The 14,934-nt window shown below is 47.7% G+C and overlaps 2 protein-coding genes across 5 annotated transcripts in view; one reads left to right on the top strand and one right to left on the bottom strand.

Annotated features, from left to right (window-relative positions):
• The window catches only part of MAP2K5 (mitogen-activated protein kinase kinase 5), a 215,734-nt gene extending 211,431 nt beyond the window's left edge, over positions 1–4,303 (top strand). For all 4 annotated transcript variants that reach the window (XM_048865826.2, XM_048865824.2, XM_048865825.2 and 1 more), the window contains one exon: positions 2,745–4,303. In XM_048865826.2, the coding sequence (XP_048721783.1) occupies positions 2,745–2,773 (29 nt within the window). In that variant the 3' untranslated portion in view covers positions 2,774–4,303. The remainder of the gene's footprint in view (positions 1–2,744) is intronic.
• The window catches only part of LOC142073426 (uncharacterized), a 237,246-nt gene that overhangs the window by 154,758 nt on the left and 67,554 nt on the right, over positions 1–14,934 (bottom strand). The window lies entirely within an intron of this gene.

A 14,934-nucleotide genomic window follows, 5' to 3' on the forward strand; every position in this document is an offset into this window, starting at 1 on the left:
GGCCGCAGTTTCCAGATGGCTGATGGGTCTAACTGGAGCTGCTGTGTTTTCTTTCTCTTCTGCATCTGTCCCGAATCTGCATCTGGCCCATGCTATATAGGATCAAAGAAGCTCCGTCTCCAGGGCTGTCAGTTGGACACCTCTCCCCAGCACTAAAAATTCACTTCAGGGAAACAAACTTTGCGTACTTCTGGGGTTAGTTGTTGACATCGCCGTCCGTGTCCCCGTCCCCAAGGCCAGGTTCTGTCGTGCTCCGTGTCGCCACTCACTTTCCTGAAGTGCCCAATTCCTTGAGCAAAGAGGCTGCTTCCGTCCCATCCAAAATGGTTACATTGGGAAGGTGGTTGAGATCGGAGCGGCTGGTACGCGGGAACTGCCAGAAGGGCTCTCGGCACATTTCATTCTTTTATTAAGTTTAGCCTAGCTTCTGATCGGCTCATAGCCTTGAAACTGCTCTGACAAGCAGCAGCATATTGCTTATCCTCCGTATTGTCTGTCGAGACTGGGCATATTTTATTCTTGTAGCTTTTGACGTTGTTGGCCCTGACCTTTGGAGTGTTTTATTGCTTTTGCCTGGTGCTGTTAGCATCAGCAGCATACGGTTTATCCCAGGGCTTCCTCATGATCCATCGTAGCCCAAGTTACTCCCCGGTTTCCCCAAACACCCTATTAGACCCTTTCTTGTTCTCAGTGCGCCTCCTGCCATTAAGCAAAACTGTTCATGTCTGTGCTTGGCACTGTCCTGTGTACACTGATGGCTTCCACAAGTACTTCTCACTCCCTGCAGATTTCGTGATAGGTATCTCTGGATTAGACAGTTGTTGTTTTCAAGGTTTCTTGGATTAATATGGTGTAAAACTGAGCTGCTCTTGATTGATTCAGTGCAGAGGTTTTCATTTTGGTGGTTTTGTCTGGCAGTTATTCTCTCTTTCATTTGTGCATGTGGGATACTGGATTTCTGTGGATTTGTATTCATTTGAGAGGCACAGTAAGATTGTTAGCTGCCACCTCCAGAAATGTCACCGGATTGAGACCTGAGCAGCCTAGGCTGGCAGCTGAACCCTTAGTCCACATTTGTCTTTCATCCTGAAGTGCTCTTGCAGTTTATTTGCGGCTCCCCTGGATACAATTCTTCAGTGTCTGCAGCAGCTACCGACTTCACAGGTTAGACTACACTGTGGATGTAAGTTCTTCCATCACCCCCTTCAGTAGCTTCTGATAAAGCTGGGGGTTGATATTTTAGGGTTTTCTTTGTTATACTTATATGAGCTTTTCATTCCTTTGGCAACAGGTCGCTCCCCTTCATTCAACCTCCAAATGACTTGAATCCATTGTATGTGTGTTCAGACCTCAGCTTATACATTGTGTTCTGCAAACTGTCTTCCTTTGTGTGCCAGTGGCATTTGTTCTCATGTGTGTTAGAACTTGGGACTCAATGACCAAGTCAGAATGAAAACTTACTATTTTATATTTAGATTTTATAGGGAATTTGCACAGCACCCAGAGCTAATGCATGTTCCAGGGGCTAGGTCACACAGTGAGTTAAGGCACCAGCCTTCCATGTCTATAGAGCAAGGACATGTGTAAATCATAGAATCATAGGACTGGAGGGGATCCTGAGAGGTCATCTAGTCCAGTCCCCTCCACTCAAGGCAGGACTAAGTATTCTCTAGACCATCCCTGACAGGTGTTTGTCCAACCTGCTCTTAAAAATCCCCAATGATGGAGATTCCACAACCTCCTTAGGCAATTTACTCCAGTGCTTAACCATCCTGACAGGAAGTTTTTCCTAATGTCCAACCTAAATCTCCCTTGCTGCAATTTAAGCCCATTGCTTCTTGTCCTATCCTCAGAGGTTAAGAACAATTCTTCTCCCTCCTCCTTGTAACAACCTTTTATGTACCCAAAAACTGTGATCATGTTCCATCTGTCTTCTCTTCTCCAGACTAAACAAACCCAATATTTTCAATCTTCCCTCATAGGTCATGTTTTCCAGACCTTTATTAATTTTTGTTGCTCTTCTCTGGACTCGCTCCAATTTGTCCACATCTTTCCTGAAATGTGGTGCCCAGAACTGGACACAATACTCTGGATGAGGCCTAATCAGCACGGAGTAGAGCGGAAGAATGACTTCTCGTTTCTTGCTTATGACACTCCCGCTAATACATCCCAGAATGATGTTTGCTTTTTTTGCAACAGCATTACACTGTTGACTCATATTTAGCTTATGATCCACTGTGACCCCCAGATCCCTTTCCGCAGTACTCCTTCCTAGGCAGTCTTGTCTTTTAGATTGTAAGCTCTTTGGGGCAGAGACTCATTTAACTCATGCCTAGCACAATGGGGCCCAACCTGGCTGAGGCCGCTAGGCACTCCCACAGTATAAATATTAAAAAAATAATAAACTAAAAATCTCTCTCCCTACTACAAGAATGTATATCCTGTACCACAGCAAGACGAGAGGCTGTAAGAGCAAAGAAAAATAATCAGGCAGTGCTTACATGCAGACCTACTCAGACACTGGGAGAAAAGATGGGACATTCATTAGCAGTGTCTCGTTATTAGATTTGACTGGAAAAAGCTGTTCCCATGGTGTGTTTATATTGTTCTAGGAACATTTCCAAAACTACGAAACTAACAAGATTCTGATTTATTTTTCGGGAAATTTAAAAGAAAAAAGTTTACTTGGAAAAGCAAAGAGACTCGACTAGTGCAGCTAAATCTGTTTCTCTCCCATTTCCCAGGGTCACCCATTCATCATGCAGTACAATGATGGGAATGCTGAAGTTGTCTCCATGTGGGTGTGCAGGATGCTGGAGGAGAGGCGGTCTCACCAGGGCCCTCAGTGAGCAGCAATGAATCACAACAGGGGTGAGGTGAAAGAGAACCGGGACTAGCAAAAGGAAAACCAGCCCCACGTCGCACTGTCAAGAGAGATGGCATATTCCACAGAAAAAATATTTTTAGAAGCATCAACAAAACCTTTCGGGATATTTGCTGCTGCTTTTTCTGACTTTAGGGCATTTTCTCCACACATTTCCTTTGTTGCTGACTGGTTTAATGTCCTCAAATTGTCTTCAATCAAACTGTACACGGCCTTAAAGCATCTATAGTGTATATATATATTTTTTGTTATTGAGTGTACTGTATATTTCTTGGCTCCAGGCTATTTTTTAACCCTTAATCTTTTGCTATTGTAAAAATGACACGTTGACTGTACAAAGAAGTTTCTACGCAAGTGTAGACTGTCTTTGGCCGCAGACATCAAGGATGTGTTCGGGGGGGGGGGCGTTTAATTGTATTTGTTTAATAAAACACGAAGCTGGCATTCGCCATCCTTATGACAGGTGAAGGTGTCATCTTGGAAGAATAAAAATACCACAAGTGTATGAACAGTGGGGCCATGAAAATGTCATGGATTTTATTTGTGGCTATTGCAGGGTAAAAACTCCGACACGGGATCAAATCCTGCCTTTGAAGGTACTTGGAACCATACTTGTATCCCTGGGCAACTTGAGCTGTTAGGGTTTTTTATACGATTAACACGCTGTATCTTTACGGGGTAGTTTCCAGTAATCGGCCCCCTCTAGTCTTAAATGTCCCAAGTCATAAGGCTTCAATCACCTCCCCTGGGAAATTGTATCCTAACCTAAAGTTTATTCCTCGGTGTAGATCCTGTTGCAAGCCATAATCCAAACACTATCTTCTCCACACCCCAGGTCAGTTCCTTCCCCGTTTCCTGATACCCCAGCCCGCTCTGCCCCATCCCCACCAGAACAGTGTCCCCAAACCCAGCAACTGCAGTCTCTCTCCAGAAATTGAGAGGGAGTTTGCAAGGGCTAGAAGAAAGGGTCAGTGTTGTGGTCTGGGAAGGTAGGGCAGAGCCTGCTGGAGCGTGTTTTGATTGGGACAGGAAGTTTTGGCAGAGTGGGCGCCTGAAGAAGTCTTGTGCTGAGGGAGGTGGAGTCCCCTTGCAGCACTGACTCCTAGTAATGGACACCCCATCACTTGAGACATTTAACAGGAGGCTGATCAAACCACTGGGAAATGTCCTGAACAATCCCGCACTGGGCCCCAGCGGGCTGGAGAAAAACCAAGGAGTTCTAAGAGCCTTGTGTCGCCCTCTTACCGAACATATGAACATGAAGTGTTTTGTTTGTATTAGACTGGTCATGGATATATTGGCATTGTTCTAACAGGTTAAAAATTGGGAAACCAAAAAAAAAATTGCCTTTAGTCCACTTTAATGTATTATAAGGTTACTGGGAGATCTTTTGAATAAATAATATAAGCAAATAGACTATTTCATGAGCGTTGGTGGTGTGTAGAAATCCTGTAAAGCAGAGGATAAGCTGGGAATCCGGCATAAACTCTTTGGTGTAATTGACAACACACAAGCTGCTTGCTGATAGACGTAAACTTGAGGCATTCAGCACCATTCAGGTGTCTCCTGTCCTGCCATTTTGCTTTAAAAGCATTTCTTGGCATTCCTGAAAATGTACAGAAATGGTAATTAACTCCTCTTTTCCTTTCTTCATCCCTTTCCTAGACGGCAACATTTGAATATTGTTATTCTAGTATCCTAGTAGCTCCTAGCAGACCCAGGCTGGATCCTGCTGTGTTAGGCGCTATACAAAAAAGTGATGAAAACACAGGCCCTGCCACAGCGAGCTGACAACCTGGGTTTCTGACAAGATCCAACAGCACTGTGTGGGTTGGGTGGACAAGATATTAAAATTAGCACCTCAGAGTTTTGCATAATAATATAGGCTTGGCAGAATTCTATTTTTATTTTTTATAATTTTGACAGACGCTGATCTTTTTAAGCATTTTTTTTTTCTATTTAAATTTTCACATTGCAGTATATTATGAGTTGTCAGACTCTGGTGGGGATCTGACAATAGTTACTAAATGACAGTAGATGCTGAGATTCAAAACGTTGTTAAAGTTTTATAACCATTAAATCACAAATTGTCAGCATCACGTGTCAAAATGTACAAAGGAAATGGCCTGACCTCACACTCCACTGACTTCTCCAGCAGCTTTTTTCTTTCTTTGCCTAGGGGTAAATTTCTATGATTGGTGGAAATGTATTTTCGTAGGTCTGTGTGTGTACAGTGCATTGGATGTTTGTTAACATTTACCAATGATAATCTAATCTTTTCAACCCCAATAATACGCCATATCCTCAGATTGCCACATGACTGTCCGTTGTCAAATGGGAAAGTTCATTGTTACATGAAATGTTCTGTAGACATCAGGCAGCAGTCGGTCTTTTTATAGACCTAGTACAAATATGGTATATTATGCCCTACTTTTTCATTACTACTATTTAAAGAACAAAAGCTATCAAGCTGACTGTTACCTCAAAGGAAAGCTGAATAATTACAGTACATATAGTGTGGGCTTCTTATGACTAGGGTTCCAGTTTACATTTTCACAACAGATTGGCTCATCTTTAATCAATCTTTATATTAAAATGCTAGTTATAAAAACACACACACACACTCTGTTCACATTAATGCATAGAGAAGGCTCTTAAAAGAAGGACGCGGAGTGTTTTATTATAATAAATTAAGCATGTAAGCTGGCGTTTTCTTGTGTTAAAACTAAAATGTCACTAAAGGAACTGAAGTGGATAATAATAGATGAAGCCCCTTGTAGTGAAAAATTTCTGTTGAACAATTGCAAATCCTAAATGTTACTTTGGAGGTAGTCTGGAAAATACTTTGTTTCCTTCCTTGGAGGTGTCATTTATCTTGTTTTGAAGTATAGAGATTGCAGGCATGAACTTATAGACTAAAGTTTGTCTTAATTGCTCCGGTGTCACAACCTCCCTGGCAGATAACAGCACAATGAATGAGTCAATGTGACCAATACCTTCAGGTCCCTTTTCTAAAGTGAGACAAATTCCTTTCCTTTAAGCCAACCAGCCTGTAGGCAGCTCTTTCGTTTATTTATCTCCCAACAGTTTACATGAGCTTGCTCTGGATAAAAAGTCTCTCTCAGATTTAGTTAAAAAGTCAGTAAAAACAAGGCTTTTTCTCTTGCTTTCGTCTGGGGGTGGGGAGGATTTCAACCTGCACATTCATACTTCTGATATTAACTGATGTAACTTTGAAGAGTCTCATCCTTAACCCTGACAGATAGTGTTATGTTTCTTTGAGATTTGTCATTAGCCTTGCAGTCTTTCTGATTATACTTAATCAACCTGACAATAATTGTGGAAGTTTTGGATCATGGTCGTCTTTCCCTCTCCAGATCCTTGAATTCATTGTTTCTACAATAACATGGGGGACTGAAATCGATGCAAGGAATTGGTAAGAGTATATGAAACCACTCACTTATGAGACACTACTTCCCGTCTGACCCACTGTGGGCAGTGGCTGAAAGCTGTCCCCATCCAGTGGCTGTGGAGTGGCCTATAGGAAAGGAGTAAAGTCCTCAGAGAGACACGTCCACTTCACAAAGTACGACCACAACTGATCTCTGTAGAGATACCCAGGATTGAATAGGCATAGGGACTTGATTCCCCTCTCACCTTAATGATGGGCCCTCTAGATTACGACAGAGAAAGTATGGCCTAGTGGTTATGGTGTTAGCTAGAACTCCAATGACCTGGGTTCTATTCCCTGCTCTACCTCAGACTTTGTGAGACTGGGCAAGTACGTAAGCCATGTCTACAACCTCTGTAGCTCTCTAATGTAGATGCTTCCTACATCAATAGGGGGGGGGGGGTTTGTTGATGTAGTTAATCGATCTCTGCGAGAGGCAGTAGCTAGATCACCAGAAGAATCCTTCCATCAACTGAGCAGCATCTATGCCGGGTGTTAGGTCAATCTAACGATGGCGCTCAGAATGCAACATTTTTCACAGCCTTGAGCAATGTAGTTAGGCTGCTCTAAGTCTTAGGTGTAGACCAGGCCTGAGTGTCTCTGTGCCTTGGTTCCCCGTCAGTAAAAAGGGGGAGAACAGTGCTTCCCTGTTCCTGTTGTGAAGATATATCCATTAATCACGGTGAGGCACTCAGGTACTACAGCACCATGTAACTCGCCTAGACAGAAGGAACGAGGCACGTTCTCAGCACTGAGGGAAATTTGGGCTGCTGCTATATTTGTTCTGTTAAACTGAGAATGAAATCCAGTCTCTGGCACTTCTCACAATACATAATTAGAAATTACTTTGATATTCCCGCTGCTAAGCAAATTAGCCCAAAGCAGCAACGCCTCCAAAACTTCTATTTAACTTCATCTCTCCCTCCACTCTTATGAAAAGGAGATGACGAACATGCAATTAGCTTTCCCTGCTCTCATCCCTGTCAGGTGGGCTCAAAATGTTGGATGTTCTAAGGCAGTGATTCTCAAACTTTTGTACTGGTGACCCCTTTCACACAGCAAGCCTCTGTGACCCCCCCTTATAAATTAAAAACACTTTTTAACACCATTATAAATGCTGGAGGTGAAGCAGGGTTTGGGGTGGAGGCTGGCAGCTCCTGACCCCCCATGTAAGAACCTCATGACCCCCTGAGGGGTCCTGACCCCCAGTTTGAGAACCCCCATTCTAAGGGTTAAGGCTTAATGGCATTAAGCATGTAAATCTAGGAGTTCTGAGACTCCAGTTCTGCACCTTTTCATTCCTGCCATAACTTTATGAAACCTGGATTGTGCCATGAGTTCCAAATTAAAAGAGATCAGTCATCTGAAAGCAGAAATGCTTGGAACAAGTTCGACACCATCACAGCCTCCAGCAGTTCATCCCTCTCCTCAGAAGGTACCAAGATAGTCCAACAGAAGTAATCTAAAGAATTAAGAGAACTCCTACGGCACGTGTGTGCACCGGTTTCTCACACAACCATAGGAAAAAAGGAAATGGCATCAAGGTGCTTATCCCACAAATGACTTAATCAGGATTTCAACAGAAAACCTGCATCAGCTTCATTCAGGTATATATACCTTGTATCCCTAGAATATCAACCCAAACATACCATTCCATCCATAGCTTGTTGCTGTTAGAACCAGTTGAAAGTGAGAGAAAAAATTTCATCTATATAATATAGCTAATTCCACATATATAATATATTCCACCTATCTATCTCCAGGAAAAAAGACAGTAGTAGAAGTTTTTACTCTTTTTTAATCAGATTTTCAAATGTTATGTTTTTTTCATACCAGCTGCAGTCATCACCAGTCAGAGCTAATCCTCTGAGGGGAACCAGCATTAGTTTTATCTTAAATGCATTGATATTTGCAGTACAGAATTAGAAAATACTTTTGTTTCTTGTATTCCTTAACAAACCCTGTCCTGCTGTCAGTTTTCCAAAGGCAAAGTGTCATTCTTTGTTTGCTCACTAATAGCTTGCAAGGCTCTTGGTGCGTGTGTTTACTGGCAAAGAAAAGAGAATCGGGAAAATACACCAAGCCATGGTTTCACAAGTGCAGGATCTCCACCTGCCAGAGAAATGCCCCTCTTCTAGTTCCTATGCTCACTTTTTCTTAAGTGACAAGTAACCACCAATAATGTGCTAGCATTAATAACCGAGCAGTCACTAAAAAAAAGTCACTGCCGAGCTTTTCAGCCTTAGCATGCAGTCTCTGACATTAAGAGGTTTAAAAAACTGGAAAACTGAGTCTGGTATTAAAGTATCTATTTTCTGAATGCTGTTACATAGCCTTCCTCCAGGGCGAGGTAACCTGTAAACCCACAAAGGAAGAGAAATTGATCTTGGGACCTTTTACTTCTTTATGATGGGAAAAGGAGACCTGGAATGTTTGAAACAAAATCTGCTTGGCTTTATACATTAGGGATTTGGGCCTTGTCTACACTCAGCAATGGCCTTGTCTCCATTGATCGTAGGCAATGGTGGAAGCACTCATGTAGTCAGGGCTCAGATAGTGTCAGAGCAGGGTTAGAAAACATGGTGACTGGAATGCCTGAACCCTGTCTACATGGCAGCTTTCACTATTACTCCCAAGTCTGCACTGTATAGACCCAGTAGTTGCTAGTGTAGACACGCCCCCTGGCTGCAGTAGTTTCAAATGACAGCATTGAGAGGCAGAAGAGTGGAAGTGGAGCCTTTGCGTGTGGGAGAGCATTTCATAGTTTGGTTTTTGTTAACACTTATTAACTTCAGTGAGTAATGAACATTTGGGAGGAGGGGTGTTTTTGTTAATGACTCAGCATCCTTGCCCCTTCCATGGAGATGTGCGAGATCCCCATAGGTGCAATCCAAGACCTCCAGCAAGTTCTCTAGCAGAACCAAAGGAGACCAGACTTGATTTTCCCGATATTCCTATGGTTTAAATAAACACGAAGAGGAAGTTCCAACCGAAGCCCACCACACCAGGCCTTTCTCCATCACAGCCAGACTTGGACCACCTGAGAGGGAGGGAGGGAGTCTCTTAGGATTGTCGAAGGTTCCCTGCTGAGTGACCTTTCCTCGCTAAAAATACCAGCAGAAACACTCAGCTGAAGTTAAGGCCCTGCTCATAGAAAGTTAAGTGCCTTGGAAAGCCAACGGTGCGTTGAGCCCTACATGCAGAGATGCCTCTGTGCCCCATTCCTCCTGCATACCAACCGTCTCCTTTTCCACCCATTCTAACTTCTACCCCTAATTCCTCAAACCCCATGCATTCTGCTTGTCTCTGGTCCTTCTGCCACCCTAGGATACGCACCGTCAGAAAAGGATGAAACAAAGGGATTTTTAAGCCTGCCTTAAGTGCAAATCTCAACACATCCTTGACTGAGCCACTGCTCCTGCACCCGCCTAGTATTTCATCCCTATGAGAGTACATGGCCCACACTGACCTTCCTTGGGGACATTAGTAAATGACAGCTATCCTCTAGCAGCGAGGGGGACATTAGAGCTCTGTTAGGGAAGTCCAGGGGGAGGACGACGACGTATTTTTGCTAGAAAGTGGCACCAGAACCAACAACAAAAATACAGAGACTATGTTTCCAAGCCAAATTTGTAGGGAAAGCGGACCCCTTTCTTGGAATCACTTCAGTGATTGTAGGGCAATTCTATCTGCGCCCAGAGATGTCTCTGCAGACAGCAGAGTGGGAGCCCAAATCAGGCCTGTAATGGGAACTCAGTCACAACCTTAACTATGGACCAATTACCCCTGCCCCCTAAGAATGTGAAACTATGAGTTCATTCATCCCAGGGCCTCTTCTTCTGAGTTTAATTCGCTCAGTGTGTTGGCCTGCTGCTAAGGAAGTACAAACCGGTGGCAGTTCTTTAGTTATGACAATTATTTTGAAGGAAATCTTTGGATGGGCCAAAATAGGGTGGTGTGCTTTTAAAATGACAAACCACCCAGGGTAAGCAATCCCCATCTTTATTCCTAGAAACATTCAGCTGGACTCTTGCTGTACAATTGCTGAAGATTTGTACTGACTTGGGGGGGGGGGGGGTTACCTTCAGTAAAGCGGCTAGCCATAAACTACAAGTGTGCAGGGAGGACAGGATTTATAGATTGAGCCTTACTGGCTAGGACAGGCGCTTCTGTTTCACCTCAGCCTCTTCCTATGGCAGCTGAGCTGGCTGGGGAATCCTGCAGTGAAAGTTCAAGGTTTAGAAGTACCTGGTGAGCCCAAGAGATTTTTAATGGAAAATGAATGTTCGGGGGCTTTTAAAAGCTGTAAGGAGACAAACTTCTCAGCGGTTGAGACAAACACTCCGGGCTGAGCTGAGAGAGACCAGCTGGGCCCGTTCCAGGGGCAGGTGAGTGACATTTTCTGGAAATCCAGAGTCCTTTTACCCTGGATGGGGGGCGGAGGGGAGGAGAGAAATCCCAGGCTTCTCTTTCAAGCCTGCCTTTCAGGCGCAGCTCAGAAGCTTTTGGAGCCCGGCGGGAGGTTTGTCTCCCTGCTCTCCGCGGCTGCTTTCAGTAGCTCGGTCGGCTTCTTTCCCTTTCAGTCTGGTCGCTTAGCCTCTCCCCTACGCCGGCGCAGACAGGGGGCGAACCAAGGCTTAATTGCTCCTGTTAGCTTCTTTCCGCTCAGGCTGGCGGGTGAGGTCTCCAAGGCGCTGGTTTACCCTGATCAATAAAGGCTGGTCTCTGGAGCGCGTAAATTTCGTTTTGCTACATCGCTTACAGCCACCCGGCGTCTTCGGCGGCGAGAAGGGGGGCAGGCTTGGAGCCGGTGGGGAGCCCCGGCGTTCAGCAGAACGCTAAGCGGGCTGCCGCCCCGTCCCCTGCGGCCGGGCTGAAGTTTCTCGGGGAAGGACGTGGTTGGGGCCGGCAAGCAGCTCTGTCGAGCTCCGCGAGGGCGGTAAATCCATCTGGGCCCCGGGGGGCCGGTGATTAAACAGCCGCCGCACCGCGCTGCGGTCAGTTTCTCCAGGCGTCGCCGGCTTCGGGGAAATGCAGGCTGGCGCTGGGTGGCTGCCGGGGGGTGATGGTTTATTACGTGGGGATGACTAATAAGCAGGGGAGTTAATGGGCGGGGGCTGCGCTTGGCTTCCCTGGCGAGCCGGCTGTAAAATCCAGGAGCCAGCGTGGGGCCCGGCGGCTGCGTCCCGGGGGCCCGGCGGCTGCGGCGGGCCAGGGGAGAGCGGGGCTCCTTCGCCCGGTCCCGGCCGGCGGGCGCTGTCTCTGAGCAGCCCCTCTGGAAAACGCCTGACCCCGGCTCGCCCGGGCCCGGAGCGTCGCTCCAGTCTATTTGCCTGAGCCGCTGACCTTTGCCAACCCCATCCAAGTTGATTAGCACGTCAGGTCAGACAAAGTGTGCCAAGCCTGTAAACAGCCATTACCTGGATTCTTTTATCAATGTCCAGTAATTAAAATGTCACCGTTTAATTTTCAGGCCTCTCCGAGCAATCTTTTCCTAATAAAGAGTCTAATCGAAATGCTATTTTCCCCCGGAAAATGGCTGCAGAAGAGGATCTCAATGTAGCGAGCCGGCGCGGATCGATAGAGAGAAGCCCGGATTGATCTGCCTCTAAAATTAAATTTATGGGGGTCACGGTTTTATATGGTGCTGATACAACTGTTAAATGGGGAACATTCATTTCCAATAGGAGGCGTTTATTAAACTTCCACTGAATTAGACCGCCTTGATTTATGGGGCAATCTGCCCCCAGCCCCTCCAGGAGAGAGGGGCCTGGGAGGCCTTTTCTTCTCTCCTCCTAGGACACGGCTCTGTAAGTTTTAACCTACAAAATTAGTCGCCAGCCTGCTTCAGAAGTAAAGGTGAGCGACTCCGGGGCAGGCGCTGGGGAATTCACACGCCACTTTGCACCAGCCGGAGAGAAGCCTTTCTCGGCCGGTGTGTGTTTGGGGGGAAGGTTAAAATAGACGCAGCCAGGTAGCGGCCCTCCCTGGTGGAGGCTGACCCCCCAAACCGAGCCTTGCTACTGGCCGCCCGGCATAGTTAGTTTCCCTAAGTTCCTGCCTTGGCTTGTTCTAAGCCAGCGATCCTGGGTCCCCAACCTCTCGGGGCTTGAACCTGCGGTGGGGTGGAGAGAGAAGCCAGCTCCGGGAGCCTGGCACTAGCCCTGGCTCTGGTAGGCCAGTTTCACCCGGGTGGAAAAGCCAGCAAGCAAAGGTCGGTTTGAATGGCCCTGCCCCGTCGCAGAGCTGTGTCTGGGGGGGACCGTGCGGCCTGCGATCTGGGGGGCGCTGGAAGCTCGGAGGATATTTCAAAACCACTCTTCCCCCCCCCCCCAAATAACCCTGTTTTAAGCCCCCACCTTCCTGCTTCCCAAGCTGCATCTTTCTTTCATCCGTCCCGCTTGCACAGGCAGGGTCAGGAGCCCCCCCCCCCCCCCCCCGCTGACTGGCACCCTTGCCCCCATGCAGGAACCGAGACATTTGCCCCACGGCGGCTGGTGACAGCCCCAGGGCGGGGAGGCTGGGCCGGGAGCTGCACACTGTGAAGGCGAGAGGAAGCCCGCACACCAAAATCTGACGCATTTGTCTCCAGGTCCCCCTGGCCCGGCGCGTTCCCGGTCCCCCCTGCAGCCGGGCTGCCTGCGGGGGCCGCCGGCCTGTGTCAGCGAGCGGCGCGGGGCAGAAGGAGGCTCCCCAGCATCGGGACGCTGGCCTCGTCTGATGTGTTTAGCGCCCGGGCTTTGCTTTCCCTTGTGCGCGCAGCTGCTGCGCTTCTTCCCCGGCCCCTCTGGGCGCGCAGAAGGGGTGTGTGGGGGGGATTCAGAGTCGCCGCCTTCGCACCCGCACTGGGCGTTGGGACCCGCTCCTGAGCTGCTTCTCCTGCCAGGGCTCTGGGGTCTGGGCGGCCCCGCGGGGGTGGCCAGGAGGCCTGAGATGGGGGCGAAGGGTAGCGACCCCCGGAGAGTCTCGCCGGGATTGGCCAGGCTGAGGGGATTCCTGCTCCTCAGGGCCAGTAACCCAGTGTCCGCCTGCCTTTCCTGCCGCTGCCAGGGGAAAGGCAAAGCCAGGGCCGGGCGCTCTCCGTGCGGGGGGGTCTCTGCTGCCCCCCCGGAGGGGCAGTTACAGCCAGGCGCTGCCTGGTGGCAGGCACCCAGGTATTGCAGCACACGGTGCCTTGTCCCAGTACCCCGAGAACAGTTCGAGCCCGGGGGTGAAAGGACCTGCAGCCGCGCCGGGACATTGTGTAGCCCTTTCGGGCGGACGCCTCTTCTCCTCTGCTTCTCACGGGCCCTAGACCGGGCTCAGAGGGCCCTATGTCAGGAAGCTAATTCATAGGAAGGGCAGTTCTGGGTCAGACCAATGGTCCATAGCCAGTGTCCTGTCTCTGACAGCGGCCAAGGCCAGGTGCCCCAGAGGGAATGACCAGAACAGGCAGCGATCCAGCCCCTGTTGTCCGCCCCCACCTTCTGGCGGTCAGAGGTTTAGGGACTCCCAGAACATGGGGTTGTCTCTCTGACCACATTGGCTAATAGCCATTGATGGACCTATTGCCATGAACTTATCCAGTTCTTTTTTGAACCCCCTTATAGTTTTGACCTTCACAGCATCCCCTGGCAATGAGTTCCACAGGTTGGCTGTGCTTTGTGTGAAGAAATGCTTCCTTTTGTTTGTTTTAAACCTGCTGCCTGTTAATTTCATTGGGTGACCCCTGGTTTTTCACACTTGTGTAGACCTCTAGCACAGATTCCCCCCTTAGTCCTCTCTTTTCCAAGATGAAAAGTCTCAGTCTTTTTAACTCTCCCCTCATATGGGAGCTGTTCCCTAATCATTTTTTGTTGTCCATCGCTGTACCTTTTCCAATTCTAGGATAGATAGACAGATGGGGCAACCAGAACTGCAAGCAGTATTCAAGGTGTGCGCCTATCATGGATTTATATAGAGGTCTTACATATTTTTTGCCTCATTATCTCGCCCTTTCCTAATGATTCCCAACACTGGGTTAGCTTTTTTGACTGCCCCTGCACACTGAATGGGTGTTTTCAGAAAACTATCCACAAGGACTCCAAGATCTCTTTCTTGAGTGGTAACAGCTAATTTAGACCCTCATCATCTTGTATGCATTGCTGGGATTGTTTTCCACCCTGCATTACTTTGCATTGATCAACATTGAATTTCAGCTGCCATTTTGTTGCCCGGTCACCCCCGTTTGTGAAATCCGTTTGTAGCTCTTCCCAGCCTCCTTTGGATGTAACTATCCTGAGTAATTCTGTTTGGGCTGCAACATTTGCCACCTCACTGATTACCCCCCTTTTCAGCTCATTCATCCTTGCACATACTCCGTGGTTATCATAAAACAATCCAGCTTAGACTGGCTTGTGCAGTCCCAGGCTGTGATGGACTCGCTAGATCAAAGCCAAGAGACGGTTGTAATGGGCCCACTCCCATTAGCAGGCCCGGTGTGCAGAGGAGCCGGGCTCAGCCGCTGCTGGTCCCCTGCAGGTTACTGTCTGACAGGAGCTCGGTGCTGCAGGCTGCGAGGTTTGCCTGCCGGGCCCAGCACCTCGCCAAATAGTCAGTAAAGTACAAATGGGGTTTTTAA

This window comes from Caretta caretta, chromosome 10 (genome assembly GCF_965140235.1).
Source record: "Caretta caretta isolate rCarCar2 chromosome 10, rCarCar1.hap1, whole genome shotgun sequence".
NCBI classification, from domain to species: domain Eukaryota; kingdom Metazoa; phylum Chordata; order Testudines; family Cheloniidae; genus Caretta; species Caretta caretta.